Here is an 18,066-nt window from a genome sequence, read left to right on the forward strand (position 1 = left end):
CATTCTTTCTAAAATAAATGGCAAAATAAATTTAGAAACAATTACTGCAGAAAAATGATGCAGTGTTCTCTTGCTCTACCTTGCTAGTATTGTATTCTGCTTTCAGGAGAAGTTTCTGGTATTCTGATTTGACAAATAAACATAAACTCTTCAATTTACAATTTGAGAGTTTTCTTGCTCATCAGCTGGTGAGGACTACTGCCCTTGGGGTTGTGTTAGCTTACATTGCTCTTTGCATGGAAGCTGAACCTGTCTTTGGAAGGAGAAAACACACCTTCATGTCTCATATCTGACAGTGAAACAGTTTCAGGGTGTTAAGGTTTGCTTTGGCTGCCTGTGATGTAAGAAAACAAGCGCATTTGGCAGCGCTGCTATTGGATTAACCTTGAAAAGCAAAACTTTGTTGACCAGTAATGTATAAAAGGGACCAAAGTGGTGGGCAAATATTTCTAAGGAAAATGTGTTTCCAAGTTTGCTCTTTGTGTTTGCTGCTGCTAGGAGTATCAAATGCTGCTGCTGTGATGAACAAATGAAATGTTATGACAGCTCACTCTTTCTTGGTTTTGTTTAGGACAGAGAGACTGGCACGAGAAATTATGAAAGGCATGGGAGGACACCACATTGTGGCACTCTGTGTACTCAAGGGTGGCTATAATTTTTTTGCTGATTTATTAGACTACATCAAAGCCCTGAACAGAAACAGTGACAAATCAATCCCCATGACAGTTGACTTCATTAGGTTGAAGAGTTACTGTGTAAGTATCTATGCAGTACTGTGCAATTTTTAGCTAAGTTGATTACAAATTATTAACAGTGGTGGTTTAATATTGTTACTGCCCTAATATGCTAATATTAAACAAATATTTAAGGGAATTAAGAGTCACAAGCCAATTTACTCTTTCTCTACCTTATTATATAATGTGTTTTGTTTTAGACCTTGATATCTCCTCACCCCAGTGAAACTGTTATGCTGAGGAGAGAGACCCTTTACATGTCTTTTACTTGTTCAACAATTTCCTCTCTGCCCTCTACCCCATCTCTAAAGCTGTGGCTCTAGACTGGTACAGAGAATTCTCCTGCAACTGTTATTACAAAAATTTAAGTCTGGGAGTTTTTATATGGCCCAGACATCATTCTTGGACAGGATGACTTGAAAGCTGCAGAAATGGTTGCCTATCTCATTTTTGTTTGGATGAACCAAACAATTAACAAAATTAGTTGTATTTGGCCATGAAGAAACACTAGATACATAAATCTAGATTTGTGATTAATAGCCTCTGAATATGGCATTACCTTTTCAAGACAAGGCATAGGTTGCCTTGGGTTTAGATTTTTAGGTAAAGAATTTCTTTTGATTCTGAACACAGATATTCAACTTTATAGGGAAACAGAACATTCTGTAACACAAGCTAACTTAGGTTTTACAGAAGGAAGCATGTCGGAGTCTAGAACATCCCTCTGGCCACCCTGGAGGATTTGGAGACCGGACAGGGGGTCTGGGGTCTGTACAGGGGGGTCAGTTAGACCCACACAGGTCCCAGGAGGACACCGCCTCTGATCCCTGTCCATGGGAGTGAACACTCACATGCAGGAAGAATCACAAATCCTAAGAATTTGAAATAAGTAGTGGATGGTTTATTATAGAATATAAATATAGAAATTAGGATTCTTAGCATATGGGGCTGAAGAGACAAGATGGAGGAATTGGGGAGTGGCCCCTGTCTTCCTTGTTCTTGTTCTCGTCCCCCATCTTGTGCTGAGTTGGGTTTTAGAGATTGGTTTAGAGTAGAACTGACATGTTAGTATAGGTAATAGGTATTGGTAAAATTTTGTAAATAAAAAATACGTCTCGGACAGTGGTTGGGTCAAAGATACCGTACATAAGGTGCGGGGCTCTCTGATCCGCCCAGTCCGCCGCGTGTCCTGCTCTGCGGAGATACCTTGCAGAGCTGAGAAAGAACTAAGATAAGGTACCCTGCCAGGGAAGTGTTTGGCAGAGCTGAAAAAGGACTGAGATAATGAAGAATAAACAACCTTGGAAATGTGCACCGGCAGGCTCAGTTTGTCGTCTCTACCTCTGGTGTGTAACACTTAGGGCAAAGAGAAGACTGAAAACCTTATTACCTCTGGGAACAGCAACCCAGGGGAAACTCCTAGGGAACAGCAACCTTGGGAGACCCTTATTACCTTGGGGCCAGCAACCCCAAGGAGAATCTCAGGGAAACAATAACCTTGAGAGAAGCATAGGGTTATGTTGTGCAGGTCAGGGGACGAAGCAGGTATTTGTTAGCACTGTATGATTTCCCGCTTACTGACAGCCAAGTCTCATATTTTTGGGATTTCAGATTTTTTTCCTTAAGACCATCTATAAGATGGAAATAATGACTTTTTCTGGTTTCAGTTTAGAGTGTTTGAATACATTGTTTCACAATGTTATGCTGTTTGTTCTGTACCAGCAGCTTTGCATTGAAGTCAGGGTTACTTGTTACAGCTGTAGACCAGTCTCTATTCCAGCAGAAAAATACAGATAACAGAATTGAAAAAATCACTCTCATCCTTTGTTTCATTGAACTGTGACCCCTGAGATGGAATTATTTCCAGACTTAGTCTGGACTGTTGCAGAACTTGATAAATCCATGATTGCTATCAAGCTCTCCGTTAACACGTCATGACAAAGCCAAGAGCTGCATGGGGCTTTGGTCCAGTCCTTTTGCAGGACAAGCAGCCCTGGCTGCCCGATGTGCATACACAGCTGCCTGTGTTTCCTGAAGACCACACTCAGGTTTGCAGAGCACAAGGCACTAATTTAGTTATGTGCTTTAATGAGAGTGCAAGACTGGGCAGAAGGGCTCGTGCCAGCCTTTGGTTGTATCTCACAAGGCACTTTGTGCTTGTGCACTGTGTTAAAATCAGTGAGGGAGAGCAGTCTGAGCCTCTTTTCTTCTGTGCCTCCAAAAAGGGGAGGGCCCTGCCTCCAGTCCACTTCATCCCAAAGCCCCCACATGCCCATATATTCTGCCTGTAAAAGCTGCAGAAAACTGAATGACTATTACAGAATAGTAGGTTAAAGAACAGGAAATTATGACTTCCACCTGTCTTTTCTTGGAGAGAAAATTGTGTATCTTCTGCTTTCTCCACTTAGGAACACTTCCAATAACTTGTTTAAAAAATCAGTACAAAGACTACACTCTTCATGCTCTCTACTTTCTAACTCAGAAAAAAATACTGGAAAAATAATTTGAAACACCTGAAAAAAGTCTGTGCTAAAAAGCAAGGCTGACTTTTTACTGGTGTCCCAGGTATGTTTGGTTCATTTCTTTACTATGGCTGGTTTTGTTTATTCCCCCTCAGAACTACAGCGCTTTGATATTAATAGGGGAGTGAGCAGCAAAATAAGTTTTATGGAGATTACAATCCTGTTTTAACTATAGAAACAAGTGGATGAGGAGAAAAGCAGAGAAATGTAGACAGAAAGCTGTTGAAGCCAAACGTTTTCCTTGAGGTGTTGGCTTGAGGGTTTTTGATTTTTGTCAGCCAGTTCTATAAAAGAATGTTTTCTTGTTGTGGATGAGTGCAGAGCTGCTATGTGATGCCTCCACTACACTATTCATGAGCATTTCTTTTCTGTAGATTCTTTTAGGTGGTTATTAATATCCAAATTTGGGTCCCTTAGATTGCGTAACTTGATAGACTGGATAAGATTATCCTATCGTGGACATGTATGTAACAGCTTGACTGGGTCTTCCATCAGTAACAGTGTCAGAGTGCTAAATCTGCTCTGTAGTTTAGATCTGTGCTTTGCTACAGGAAGGCATCTATGTTCAGTGGTGTGAAAATCATCACAAACTGTAATGGACAATTGAAAGTGGAGCTTTCAACTCTCTTCTTGCCTGGATGTGATTACTGGATCATGCTGTCTGCCTTTACAGACTGGATAAAAGATGTTAAAAATATCCTGGTCACATAAATGAAGCAGATGAACTTTTGTAATGGTTCTGTAATTGATGTAATTGAAGTTCTATTCTTGTTTCAAACTGATCATTTAATATTTACAAGCATATGGGGGTTTTTTTGTGTTGCAATGCAAAGTTCATTCTATACTGCACCCAAAATAGTTCTCTAAGAATACTGACATGATCAAGCTGTTATTAAACTTTACTTTTAACTCCAGTTTTCCAAGTCCTTACGGATGAATTTTAACGATCTGGCAGGCTGTTAAGAAATGGAGAGATAGTGTTTGTGATCAGATCCGGCTCTCAGTATTCTTGACAAACAGTTTATTCTGTTTGTGTTACAAGAAGAATGGCTTTTCACCAGTCTCCTGCATTTAAGCATGGAAATGAGGAAATGTTGATTGTATAGTCATGAAGGGCAGCCAAAAGACAGTGGATGTGTTACACTGTCACTGGTGAAAATAGGGATTTTCGGTGGAGTACATGGTAAACTGGTTAGGCTGGTCATAGTATTCTGAAAGGTCTCTGCTAACCAAACCTTACAGCAGATACTGTAAGGAACTTAAAATACCATTTTAAAAGGTGATCTTGGAGTCACTTGAGTCAGGAGTTACAATCTTGTAAAACATAATTAATTTCCAGCAGTGACAACAGGGAGGCAGTGAAAACAGATCTAAACAGTAAAACTCTTATGTGTTAAACCATGAAGCAATAAAGTCTTACCAATACTGAACACAGAAATAAGGCTCCTGAAGATAATGAAAACATTGCTTAATGATTAAACAAAGTTCTTTCCAGTGTAAATCTGGTTACAACCAATGTCAGAAATCTTTAACTGTTTTTTCACCCTTTCATTGCTCAGGAACTTAGCACCTGCATATGACATCTAATAGGAACTGTGAGACACTGCCAAGGTTTAAAGTCAGTTCAGTGAGTTTAATAAACTGCAATGATTTGTGAGGCCCTCCTAGCAGCTGTTTTTAACTTTCCTATATAACAGTTCATTTATGTCTTTATCACAGTTTAGAATTAGTGAAGCAAAGTGCAGTGTAGTGATGGTGTATCTGGGTTGCTGTTCAGTTGTATAGGAACTAATTTGATTTGTAACCAATAATGGCTGTAAACTAAGCATAAGCTTTTCTGGCTATTTTTGTAGCTTATTGTTCTAAATAGCAATCAGTGCCTTGTTTGCTGGCTATTCTTGCTATGATTGCCTATTCTTATTCAGAGTAAGACTTTCTAAAACAATCAAGTTAAAATGTAAATTACCAGCTATATAGCATCCTGTAGCTTGGAAACCAGAAATGTTTTTTGTCCTGTTTCTATATCTGTAGAGAATGCATAGTAAGTCTTTGCTTTTTAGATACATATGCGTGTATAATGGTCACAGATGAGAGATGATGCCTCTGTTGATCCAAATCTCTAGTCAAACAGTCTTTAATCTGAAATACCATCTCTGAAGTTGATCACTTGTAATTTCTTTGTTCATAGAGAGATGCTGTTGCTGCCATGTTTCTGAAAGCTTTAGCATTTACTAGTTGTGTACTTCACAGTTTTGGCATTTACTGCAAGAAGAAAATCAGTTTAATTCTTGTCATGCTGATATTCACCCTCCTCTTTCTTAGAATGATCAGTCAACTGGAGATATCAAAGTCATTGGAGGAGATGACCTCTCAACCTTGACTGGAAAGGTACAGCTCTCTGTGTGTCTGTGTCAGTGTTCCACTGAAGGAGTGGTGGGAATTCATACTGTTGAGATGTGTAAGGTGCAGCCCACGCCAGGAACACAGGTCCCCACGATAGGCAGGAAATAGAATGTGAATTGAGAATCTGCTTTTCTCCAGTGATTCTTTGGAGATCGTTGAGCCAGATGTCAGGGGGTAAAGTACCATTGCTCCTGCTCTGTCAGAATACATCACTTTCCCTTTCTCCTCACACACAGATGATTTTAAGACATTTATGTCAATGTAAAGGATGTAGGTATGACAGAATTGTACATGTCTCTGCAGTAGGACACACTTCTCTAGAAGAATAGCAATTGTATAGACTCTTTTTTGATCTCTTTTGCATATGTCTAGAATTTTCAAAGTCTGAATAATTCAAAGACTACTTAACATGAGCTGTTGAGAAGAATCTCAGCTAATTGTTATTAGATCATTAGAAATGTTAAACTACAAAGCAGTTGCTGTTACACATGTAAACGTACGTAAATGGTGGTGCAAATATTTAACTGCACTGAAAATGAGTTATGAAGACTAATAAGAAATTGTATGTTGTCTAGATACTAATTGTAATTTGATTCCAAATTTTGTGATTTGAATTTTTAATAAACCAAATTATTGAATTTGGTAATAAATTGTCCCGGTATTTATAACAATTTTGGCGCCCAACGTGGGGCCAGTTTTGAATATTCTACGGACCCCTGCTTCTGACCGAGGGGCACCCCGCTGTAAAAAGCGGCCTGGCAGAGTGGGTAAGTCCGAAAGAACGAACTGGCTTTACGAACCCAGAACCCACAACAGCGAAGGTATTAGGCATTAGGACAAGCTAGCTTGGGGAGGGCTCGGGAACTCAGCAGGGGTTTTCCCCTGGAACCGCGGTATTGTTTCACTCGTAAAAGTCTAAGTGCACGAAGAATCCACGCAGGAAAAGGACCGTAAGTATAGCGTGGTTGAGTGGGGTGACCAAGTGTTTGAGAACGTGTATGTGTGTGAGTGTGCGTGAACAAGACGTGATTTATCATAAAGCGAGAGCGGACCTTAAGGTCGCGGTTCCGCTGCTCCCACGAGGGACACGGCCGACCGACGGGGAAGCGATTGGAACGCGTGATATTTCGCTTCGTGTGTGAGTGTTACCCGACGGGGTGTGGGAGTCACCAGGGGTCCTGAAGGAAAGAGGACGTCCCTTTTGAGTTCGGGGACTAGTAAGCCTTCTTGACCGCAACCGAGAGGGGTCCGTTAATTTTTTCCGTAGTGGTTACAGAGCCCTGCGGTTAACCGAAACGTCCACGGAACGGTCATCCGTTGGATCATTAAGTTAACGGCACAGAGTTCGGAAACTCGGGATTTAATTTTTATATAGTATCCCATAACTTCTGTGCCACAGGGAGTATGGGATCGTATCTCAGTAGAAATCAGGAGGATTCCTTAAGGGAAACCTCAGCGGGGGCTGCTCTTGAAATCCCTCGGAAAAGTCCATTAGGAAAGTTGTTACAAGATTGACAAGAATGCCCAATTAGGAGAAGGGCATCTAAACATCGGATGATTTATTTGTGTATGAATGTTTGGGGAGGAAAGGAGATAAGACCTAATCTTATATGGCCTGTGTTTGGTACTTTTGACGAATAGGCATGGGAAGCTCTGTGGGAACATGTAGCGAAGAAGAAAAGGAGAGAATTTGAGGAATTGGCATATGTTCTGTTATGGTATTGGGTACGAGTAAAGCTGTATTCTGAGGAAAGAGAAACACGGAATAAACCGGACTACGGGATAAACTTCTCTCACGGCTCGGTGGCCCACGTCCTGTCAGCACCTACCCCTACCCCTTCCTCCTCCTCGGCCTCCTCAGGGGCAGCGTTAGCGCTGACATCCGAGACCCATGCGGAGCCCCGAGCTCAGCGGCCACTCCAGAAACCTTCCTCCCGCTCAAGGAGATCCCCGAGAGGGAATCCTGCCCCCGTTTCTGGTCCTGACCCCGCACCTCGGCCACCGGCGCTAAACTATGGAGAAAAAGAGAAGAAGGGTAAGAAAAACGAAGGGTGGAAGAATAAATCAGACAGGTATACACCAGTTAGAGCCCTAGCTAAAACCAGGACCCCCGAAGGAGATCTAGAAGAACCCGGAAAGGATTCAGGGTGGGACAGTTAGTGTAAGAGCAAGAACGGCCCGGGAGGAAAAATAAGGAAAAAGAAGCATTCCCGTAAGAAATTTAAGCTAGACAGTAGAGCAAAACAGAAATTACCAAAGGTGAATTGGAATGCATTAGAGAATAACTGGTGGTGTTAGAAAGCGTGCAAATTAGAAATGTGAGAATTCACGCAAGTCTGCAAAAGGAGAAAAAGATAGAAAAAAAAATTAAAAGGAATCTTGCTTACTCTTTTCCTTGGTGGTGGTGGATCTTTTACTTCAGGCTGAATACATTTTGGGAGGCTCCCTAGAGTTGTGTATTTTGCTTTAAAGGGTTTTTTTCTCCTGGACGAGATCGGCCGAGTTTTTTTTTAGGGTTTTTTTCTTTCTCTTTTTGCTAACATGGGAAAAGGAACGAAACCCGCCCCCCTTCCCCCCCGCAAGCGGCAGGGCGAGTCAGTCCATGGTTGCCGGGAGACGAAGGAAAGCGGCAGTTTTAAAGTGACTAGACGAGGCTGCCCGGGGCAGAAAACCGCAATGTAAGGCGAAATAAGAAGCAAAAATAGATAAAAGTATTGAGAGAAGAGACCAAGAATGAGAGCTATACTTATGCGTGGGAAATACCTAGGTGTTTGTTCTTGAAAAGCTGAAAATATATCTTCCCTTTGGTTGCCTGTCTGCTGCATGTGAGGATTTCGTGCAAATCAAAAATGTTGATAGTATGGTAGATGTAGTTCATCTATGTTTGAAACAATTGCTACATTTTGAATTCGGATTGTTAGCTTGAGCAGGGATATGGCATTTGTGTTGGCAGACAATGTATTGCAAGGGTTTTGTGTGTTTAAGTTTTTCTTTTAAAAGGTTGAAGCATGTGCCCGGTGGAGTCCAAATTAAAGTGGCTGTTGAGAGGCTGGAAACTAAATCTTTCTGTCGAGATAGTGTTAGAATGGTAGTTAGTCAGGATTCTAGTATTAAGTTGGGAAAGTGGTATAATTCTCTGTGTTGGTAGTTACAAGTCTTTTCTTTATTCTTTGCAGTTCCTATTCTGTATGTATTTTGTCTAGTGGGAGCAGAGATTCTTAATTTTAACTACTGACTCCTTAGAAGGAGATAGTTTGTGTTGTCCCTTTGATATTATGTCTTCTTTACTTGCTCCTCAATTTAGAAGATGTGAACCTTGAGGTTGCCCTGGTGCCTGTGTTTCAGGGGTAGAGAGTAAGGGATGTATGAGATGCAGCATTTGTGTCACCGGTGTTAAGTATGGTCGGTGTTTGCTTGTGGTCCTTCGAGCCATGTATTTAAGTTTAATAATACGCAAGAATAGATAGCAAATACAGGAGTTTTGCTTTGGGAATTAAGCATAAGTTAACTCGAGTTTGCTTGTTAAGAGAGGCTAAGTTTGTAGAGTTTTTTTTAGGACTGAGGTAAAAAGCAGTAGTGTTAATGTTCTGGCAATTGCACTAGATAAAGCTGTCTGATTACCGAGGCCTGAAGTTTACAGTGACTCCTAGCTTTGGAAAACTTTCCCGAGTCTTAAGTTACGAATTTAAGTAATGCATGGTATATTACAGAGTATTTTGATGCATTTTAACTATAGCTTTTGATGCCTTCCATCTAAAACAGATGAGTTAGTCTTGCTACTTTATTCACTTCTTTTGATAAAAACTGAAGAAGCTCAGACCCGCAATAAGTTAGAAGTGCCTGAGGCGATGCCATTTCTATATTGCTGCCAGTATTGTTCTTATAGCATCTGTATATGTCTAGAATATTTTATAAGTGGTAAAGGAGTAGACTCTGACATTTGTGAGGTCATTTCCTTTTATTTGGTATACCTCATTTCTTTTATGACTTGTTAAAAGTATTCCCCAAGATTATGGTCGATGTCTAAAATTTTTATCTCATGTGCATTTTACTTAAGAAGCTATTCTTCAGTAGAAACATATTACCTGGAGCTAGTTTATGGGGTTTAAGGTTGTCTTAGTGTTTATTATTTACTTGTTGTACAGAATCCATGTACCAAGCAGCCATTTTTCAGATGTATTAGTAAAACCATCCTGTTAGTTTTACTTTCTCTCTAGAACAGTACAAAAAGGATTTTTGAATTTTGTATTGAATTATTTAAATTTTGGATGATGCGTTGGAATCATTTTTTATTAAAGAAAAATTCTAGATTGTATAGTGCATTGTGTGAATAGTGAGGTAGAAATCATAGTGATCCAGGGACAAAATTGTTTTTATGGTGAATGTGTGAATGTACTATTAGATAACTTGTTCTAATATTCAAATTTTCTGAATGGTAGACATGGCAGGGATTCTTTCTGTAAAATATTCCTGTAGTACTGGGCTGGTTTGGAATTTTGTATTAGGTACGTGTTCTTAATTGGTAAATTCAGTCTGGGAAAGTTGCAAGATTTTGATGTGTATTCATGATATACAACCAGGAGATAAAGTACTGATAAGAGCTTGGAAAGCGGTGTCACTAACCCCTCATTGGGAGGGACCCTTTCTTGTCCTTTTAACTACAGATACAGCCATCCGAACGGCTGAGAGAGGTTGGACACACGCCTCCATGGCTAAGAAATTAACAGCCCTGAAGGAAAACCCCGAGTGGAAAGTCATCTCTTCCCCCGGAGATCTGAAGGTCCGGCTGCACCGAAGATGCCACCGCCCTGGAAACATCAAGCCGCAGTCTAAAAGAGCCTCAAAAGAAACTTTGTAACCACTCAAAAAGGAGAACTAAAAGAAGGAAGGGTAACCCGAAAGAAGGTATTTCTCCTTAGTCATACAATCTTAGAAATTACGGTCTGCTGGGAGTAGTGTGGGTTAATCTAGCAAATACCTGGAATTCGGCCGACAGGGGGAGATAGAGTGCAAAAAGCATAGAAGTAGAGAAATTGATCCAGTAAAGCTCCTATTGTGACAAAAGGGCAACTCAAGCCGCCCAGGGAAAACAACCCAGCAGAAAATGAAGGAAGGATCAGGAAGGGAGTCCAGGCAACCTGTTCCTGCTGTGAGAAGAACCCAGAAACCAGCCGTTAGTTGCAACCCAATGGGCGTTAGTCTAAACAGAGGAACTCGTCTGTGGACTTCCCTACTGATCATAAGCTTAACTGTAATACCTATAAAGGGTCAGTACAATGAAACTAGACTCAGCCTGAGGATTCCTAGAAAGGACAGTCTTAAAGTTGACATAATGTCCAAAATGGAGCACCCTCAAAAGGGAAATCTGGATACGGGAAGAAAATTGATTAAAAGAAATTCCAGCCCACAGACCTTGTCTAAAGATTTGTGGCCAGAAATACCCTCTTCTTTCAAGAGTACCCCCTCAGAAGGAACCTTAGAGGGAGTGGTAATCACATGCAACCCAGCTCAAATAGCAGAAGCTAGAATGAGAATCCACGAATTTCTAATCAGTATACAAATTGAATTAAAAAGACTGCAGAGGGTAATGGGACTGGTGGGAGGCAACACTCAGAAAAGTAAAACCAATTTAATTTGGACCGAAATAGAAAATTAGACAAATGTGCAGTCAAAAAAGGTAGACTGTCTTATAAAAAGAGAAGAAAAAAATAGGTTAAGCAAGCTAAAGAATCCAGACACCCATTTTCCAATGTAGGGGTAGATAATAAAAGGGGGAGGAGAAATAATAAGATTATGTGCTATAGGAATAATATGGATCCTGGTAAATCCCAGATTTACCATGAGAATGGGACCTTTTAGAAGTATGAATACAAAGAAAAATCAACGAAAAAGGGCTGCTCAGGTTTTAAAAAAGTTTAAAATACAATTTGGGAAAAGAATGTTAATAGGCAGTAATAGAGGAGAACAATTAGGCAAAATGCAAAACATGAATTAAAATTGTTGACAAAAAAAAAGAAATGGGGGAATTGTAGAAAATAAGGTTATTTAATTCATGTTCTATAAATAATTATAGACTGGAAACTGTAATATATTGTATAAAGGTATGTGTGTCTGCTCAACCCGCACGTTTCACGGACTTCTGTAAAGCACCTCTCCTGATCTCCCTGGTCCAAAAATAGAAGGTGAGAACACGAGGCACTGATGAGACAATGAGTACCGATCAACCTACCCTTGCCTACGTGCAGCGAAAATTACCAGGATTTACACCAGTCGAATGCTACGTGCAGAAGAGTCATCACACACTTCTACGGCTCAAAGCAGGGATTTCCACTGATCGAATGCTACCTGCGGAGGAATCATCACACACTTCTACGACGGTTCAATTACTCAAAGCAAGGACTAACTCTGGACATTAGCATTTGAATGGGCCAAGGGATTCTTTCAGTAATTGAGTATAAACAAACTTAATGGCCGGTGCTTAGTGGAAACAATGGGAGAAGGGCTGCCGAGGGTGAAATTAAGGGTATTTAAGTTAAGCCTCTAGGTGAGCAAGGCGTGAACCCAGCTAGAGACACAGATGGCCAGGGTCCGTGTCTCTGGGTCACCCTTGAGTCATTTTTTCCCGGGAGAAATTCTGTCAAGTAAGTGTCGCTGTTTGTAAGGTTTTGTTTTGTTTTTTTATTACTTAAAATTCTGTAATTTGATTCCAAATTTTGTGATTTGAATTTTTAATAAACCAAATTATTGAATTTGGTAATAAATTGTCCTGGCATTTATAACACTAATGGATTTGTTTTTCTTCCTACCAGAATGTTTTGATCGTAGAAGTAAGAATTATTTTTCACTTGGAAGTTCTAATGTGTGACAGATAAAAGAGTTCTAATAGAAGTTGTTCCTAAGCCAGAAAACCTACAGTTTCTGGTTTCAAGGCTTCCAGCTTCTGATTTCAGGCCTGAATTTTGCAAATGGTCTCTGAATTTGAACTAAGCTGTGTTTTGTATTCTCAAATTGCATTCAATTGCTTTATTTAACCAGGAAAAGATCCACCTAAAATGGTTTGTATTTTCTTTCAGTTTTCTGAGATTTTGTCAATTCTAAAATATCTAATTTTTCCCCCTTTTTTTTTTTTTTTTTTTTTTTTTAAAGTAGCCTGAAAAAAAAGTGATGCTAAGCATGTTGTTCTCTGGGTGATACCAGATTCAGTACAGCTCAGTTTGATTGCCTGCTAGGTGCTGTTGCTTAATTCTTGCTTTCATACCTCTATCTTGATGAACACCATTGCTAATGTTCATCCAATGTCACTTTGCTTGAGTACAATTGACAATTTCAGGATAGGGAAGCAGCAGCAGTAGACAGGAAAGGCGGATGTGCAATCTAATAATGTGTTAAGGCTCCAAATAATGGAAATGGCATGTCTGTAAGCAAAGAAACAACTATGGCAACTGATTCATCAACCAAAGGAAAGGATGTTGCCTCTCATAAAATGTGTTTCTATGTATTATTTTCCTAATTTGAGAAGGTTATATTATTCCACAGGAAGCACATGCAGTTCCAAAACTCTTACCAAAATAGTATGTATGCAGTAGTCACTGGGTGATCAGTGGTGTCCTTTGAAGTATATTTTGCTTCAGATAGACAGATGTATTTAATTATGTATCTGCTCCATTTCAGATGAATGTAATCCCCAGATTAGGTTAGTTTCTTATTTGTTTAGTGAATCATCTGCCCAGTGACTCGTCTTACACACTCAGATATGAACACTTACTAATCACCATTTTAACTGTCAAATGATAAAATGCACATCTATTGTAAATTTAATGTTGAGTGCTAGACTTTACTGCATCCCTTTAATGTCCAAAAAATTTCTGTACAAAATGGAGATTCATCTCCAATAAACAGTACATCACACAACAGAAAATCAGTAATAGGTTCTGCTTTTCTCTTAGAGCATGGAAGTAGCTGTTTATTTACCAACTTTGATTCTTATCTATATACCTGTACATCTTCAACTTCTGTGGAGCTCAGTGATTAAAAGCATTGAGTGTTAACAGTAATGCTAACAGGTGCTCTGTTGAGTTTGTTGTTTGATTTTTATTTTAATTGTGAGTCATGGGAAAATCAGCTGAAACCAGGATATTGCTGCTTCTTTGCTGTCTGCCTCCTTCACTTCAAATAGATTTGATTTTAGGCCAGGGCAAGGACTGTCCCTGTAAAGATGGTGTGATTGAGTCCAAATGAGGAGGCCATTTCTGATGCTTCAGTTTTAAGCCATATATTCTCTTTTTATTTTCTGTTTATATGTGCAGTGAATGGGATTAAAATGCTGTGTCAAAATTTATTTTAGTGTGTTTTAGACTTCAGAACTGCACTCAGAGTTCCCTGTGCAATTTCTTCAGGTATTTCTTGGCTCTGTAAAGTAAATTGTACTCCTTTTCCTTTAACTGCAATAATGGATTGTTCTGCCTGTTTTTCCTTCTTACTTTTCTTCCTGTTGAATACTCTGTAACTGAGCTCAACAGCAAGACTAACATTACTCTTATCATACTCAAACATTATCTCATTGCTGCAAGGAGCACAAGCCATAAAATATCCAGAAGGAGCCAAGGTCATTACAGTAGCTGCTTGTTCAGCAACTGCTTCCAAAGTCGTGGTTATCCACAACAATTAAGCACTCTTGTTAATGTGTGTGATCACTTTACCCAGTGTGGTTGCATAAGCTCAGTGCTGTGTTTCGTGTCACCTGGATTTGGTTGTGAGCATTTTTACAGGCTGTAGTTTGCCATATTTTCATGCTGCTGTGGATGAGCAGTTTCAGTGGTAGAAACTTGAAAGTGCTACTCTGACATGTTTAATATTCTGTCTTACATGAGTGTTTTTATTTTCAGGATATAATTGATACTGGTAAAACAATGAAAACGTTGCTGTCTCTACTTAAACAGTACAATCCAAAGATGGTGAAAGTAGTCAGGTAAATGTTTGATGAGTATTTGTGCTGGTTTTCATCTCAAGAAGGTTTAAAAAAACCCCAAACCAACAAGTAAAAACAAACATAGAACACATTTCCATGGAAGAGAAACAGGAGGGAACATTTCTGCAGGAGTCATATGTGATGCGATCTGTTGAAGTCACTACTTGTTTAAACTCCTAAAGCACTTTTGCATGTTATAAGCACATATATATGTTAAGGATATTGGAAACACTATTTTTTCCAGTCTTATTGCTGGAAGAATTCCTGTGCTTCAGAAGAACTTGTGCATGCCTGGAACACCTCTTGCCTATCATATTATGGTAAGGTTTGTGGGCTTTTACCACTGAAGTCCAAGTTTAGAAGTATCTAGAAGAATTTAAATCTTTTGGTCTTAAAAGAAATACCCGCTCAAGTTAATAGAGGTATTTTCAACACAAATTTAGTTCATAAATGTAGACTTTAGCTAGAAGGGGGAATAAGAAAAATTAGTGGTTGTCACTTACCTGTATGTAGTGTCTCAAAAAATGTTTCTTTCTGCTGGCGCTATCTGCAACATCACTATACTGCAGTGGTATACCTGTGCAATGGAGGCATTTTTTCTATTTTTCCTTCTTTAATTGTGGAATTTAATTAGTTTGCACAGTAACATGAGTGAATGTGTAGTGTGCATAGTGCAGCTGAGCTTTAGAGGTAATTCTGTAAGAGTCACCCAGCCATATGCTCTTCCAGGCTTTTCTACTTTGTTATACCATTAATCAATTAGTTTCAAAACATTTCATAATTAAATAACTTGCAACCTACAAGAAATATTGAGGATGATATTGTATTATTAACCAATATCAACATTCCTCCTACTTCTTTTTAAATTGCATCTGTAGTGCTGCTATGCTGTGGTTGCGCATTTTTTTAATAAAAGCATGATGATTGCTGGGGATTAGAGATAAAGCAGAGCTGAGTGTAATATCTAATCACTTGTGTCGCGGTGCCTTTAAGAGAACTCAGTCTCTCTGCCTGCCCGGCTAGCTCAGGCACCACAGCAGGCTAAAGGGTACAGCCAGGCAAGTCACGCAAGCCTGCTGATCCCTGTGAGTTCTTGTCCTGAGAGGCTGTGTGAGGCGGTGGAGAATGCTGACAACGATGGAGAAGAAGAAGGGAGGAGCTAGTCCGGTAAAAACGACAGATTTATTTGGGGGTCCCACAGGACCTCCTTACCACCTGCCGGATCCTCAAACTGCCCCCAGAGGCTCTTCTGACCTGCCGTTTTATACAGCAGTGAAATGGGGTGTGGTAAGGAGGTTACAACCAATGGGCTTCAACTAAAGAGGTGGTACGAACATGGGGTGACATAACGGAAACCAATCAGGGACAACAAGGAGGGGTTTACACAGACCATGAGAAAAGACTGACAAATAACTGAAGAGTTATATGACTTGGGGAATGCCAGGATAATACCAACAGGGGAAAATGGGGTACAAGGAACATACCATTGTACAATCAACCTGCACAAACCCAATAAACTTATTATGAACTTAATTCCACACCACCACACACTTGTGTTGCCATAAAAATGTCAAAACAGTTGTTAGACTTACCAGAACAGCTCTTCTTGCTAATAATCTGGAGGTGACCTGCTGAAGATTAGGCCATTGTGGATTTCTCCATGGCCAGTTTTTAAATATGTGTCACTGAAAAGTGTTGTAACATTACAGTGTAAAAATATAACGTAACGTAACGTAATATATATGTGCAAAGACCAATTTCCTGTATTTTAAACCTGTTGCAGTAATTTGGGTCTGCCCAGGGAAAGACCTGACCAGGGAAACATGATCATTTTAGATAGTCTTACGGTCTTAGTTGCTTCACTTCTCTCTCTTCTACTTATTTTCTTCTTTGTTAATATTTTGTGGTTGTTTTGTTGTTGCAGTTGTTGATTGGGTTGGGGGTTTTGAGGTGGTTTCTTTTGGTTTGGGGTTTTTTTTTTTTTGTTTTCTATTTATTTTCCTTCAGACAATTAAGTAGTTGTAGTAGGGAGATGTTAACTAATGCTAGTACTATTTGGGGGGTTCTTTGATCAAATCCTACACCAATTCCCAAAAATTAAGTCTCCCAATTAGAAGTTTCAGAAACTTAAACCAAAACTGTGACTGTGGCAAATGAAGCCACATCTTCAGGGGTTACCCAGGAGGGAAGGGGGTCTGTGCTTAGTGTACAGAGTTATGCTGGTCCTGTTTGCATTTAGCCATCAACCACCTTTTCTTCCCTAAGTCTCTGTTTCCCAGACAGACAAATGTCAGGCCTGTGGGATTTTCTTATGAGGTAGAAGTGCTCAACTGAATAATGAGCAAATCAAACTAAGCTAGCAGGACATTTCTCTCTACCACAGTACCCCCAGCTTTGTATCTCCATGCTTTTCACCTCTCTGACCATTAATTCTAGTATCCCTTGATCATCAGAATCAATTACATTTTCTTTATGGGGATAATTAGTACTTCCAGTGAAAACCAGTTAAGGACAAGTTGCACAAGTGCAATCGAGGTTATATTCAAGCAGCTGAACTTTTGCTTCATAAAACTTAGGCTTTTGTTGGGCTTTTTGCTTGGGCCACATCCCAGATTGTTGCCTCTTTACCTACAAGGTAAATTGCACCTGAAGTTCCTAACATATATAAAATCCCAATAAGTGACTTTTCACAGTGAAAATACATCCAGATCAGCGTCTTTCAGCCTTTTCCTTGCAGATCTGTTAGTTAGCCTTTAGGCTGTGAACCATTCATGATTCTAGGAAGTTTTGATTTTGTCATTATGATCTTTTGTACCTCCAAGTAAAGTAATGGTTTAAAATATGTGTAATTAGACTGTCAGTTATGCACACTTAGGCCTAACTCAGCTTCTCTGTCATCAAAACAGTCTCATATATTTGTACATGGTGCTTTTCCATGTTTCAGTTGTACATTAATTTTATTTGACAGTTTGTTGGTGAAAAGAACTCCTCAAAGTGTGGGATATTGGCCAGACTGTAAGTGACTTTTGACAACCATTTTTCATTATTAAAATTATGTCTGTGAATGGTGTACCTTTTGCTCAAAGTCCAAGGATGTTCCAAATAGATTTTCACTAATTATTCTTGATAAAGTTTGCTCATATTTAGATAATTTAATATTTGGGATGTATTTTGAGACAGTTAATCAGGAATTGTAACATTTGCCACATTTTATTATATTGAAAATCAAACTTTGATATTTTGGTCTAGGTTACACCTTTGTCATGTGCAAATTCTCTCAGCTTGCATGTAGTCAAATGCTTCAGTCAGTGGAATCCACTGGATTCACCTTTTTACACTTTTGGGAGTGATTTGTGTGCCTTAGCCTAGCCACCTCCTGCCATTTGGCTGTCCCCAAGAATGTGGGAGGACCACATGGGGTAGCAGGTCTGATAAAAGT

The 18,066-nt window shown here is 39.6% G+C and overlaps 1 protein-coding gene across 1 annotated transcript in view; it reads left to right on the forward strand.

The window, feature by feature from the left end:
• Positions 1 to 17,650, forward strand: part of LOC134565246 (hypoxanthine-guanine phosphoribosyltransferase-like) — a 35,243-nt gene extending 17,593 nt beyond the window's left edge. The window contains exons 3-7 of the mRNA XM_063424749.1: positions 572 to 755; positions 5,579 to 5,644; positions 12,469 to 12,486; positions 14,545 to 14,627; positions 17,596 to 17,650. Of these exons, the coding sequence (XP_063280819.1) occupies positions 572 to 755; positions 5,579 to 5,644; positions 12,469 to 12,486; positions 14,545 to 14,627; positions 17,596 to 17,650 (406 nt within the window). The remainder of the gene's footprint in view (positions 1 to 571; positions 756 to 5,578; positions 5,645 to 12,468; positions 12,487 to 14,544; positions 14,628 to 17,595) is intronic.
• The last annotated feature ends 416 nt before the right edge of the window (positions 17,651 to 18,066 follow it).

Source organism: Prinia subflava (genome assembly GCF_021018805.1).
Source record: "Prinia subflava isolate CZ2003 ecotype Zambia chromosome W unlocalized genomic scaffold, Cam_Psub_1.2 scaffold_43_NEW, whole genome shotgun sequence".
Classification (NCBI taxonomy): domain Eukaryota; kingdom Metazoa; phylum Chordata; class Aves; order Passeriformes; family Cisticolidae; genus Prinia; species Prinia subflava.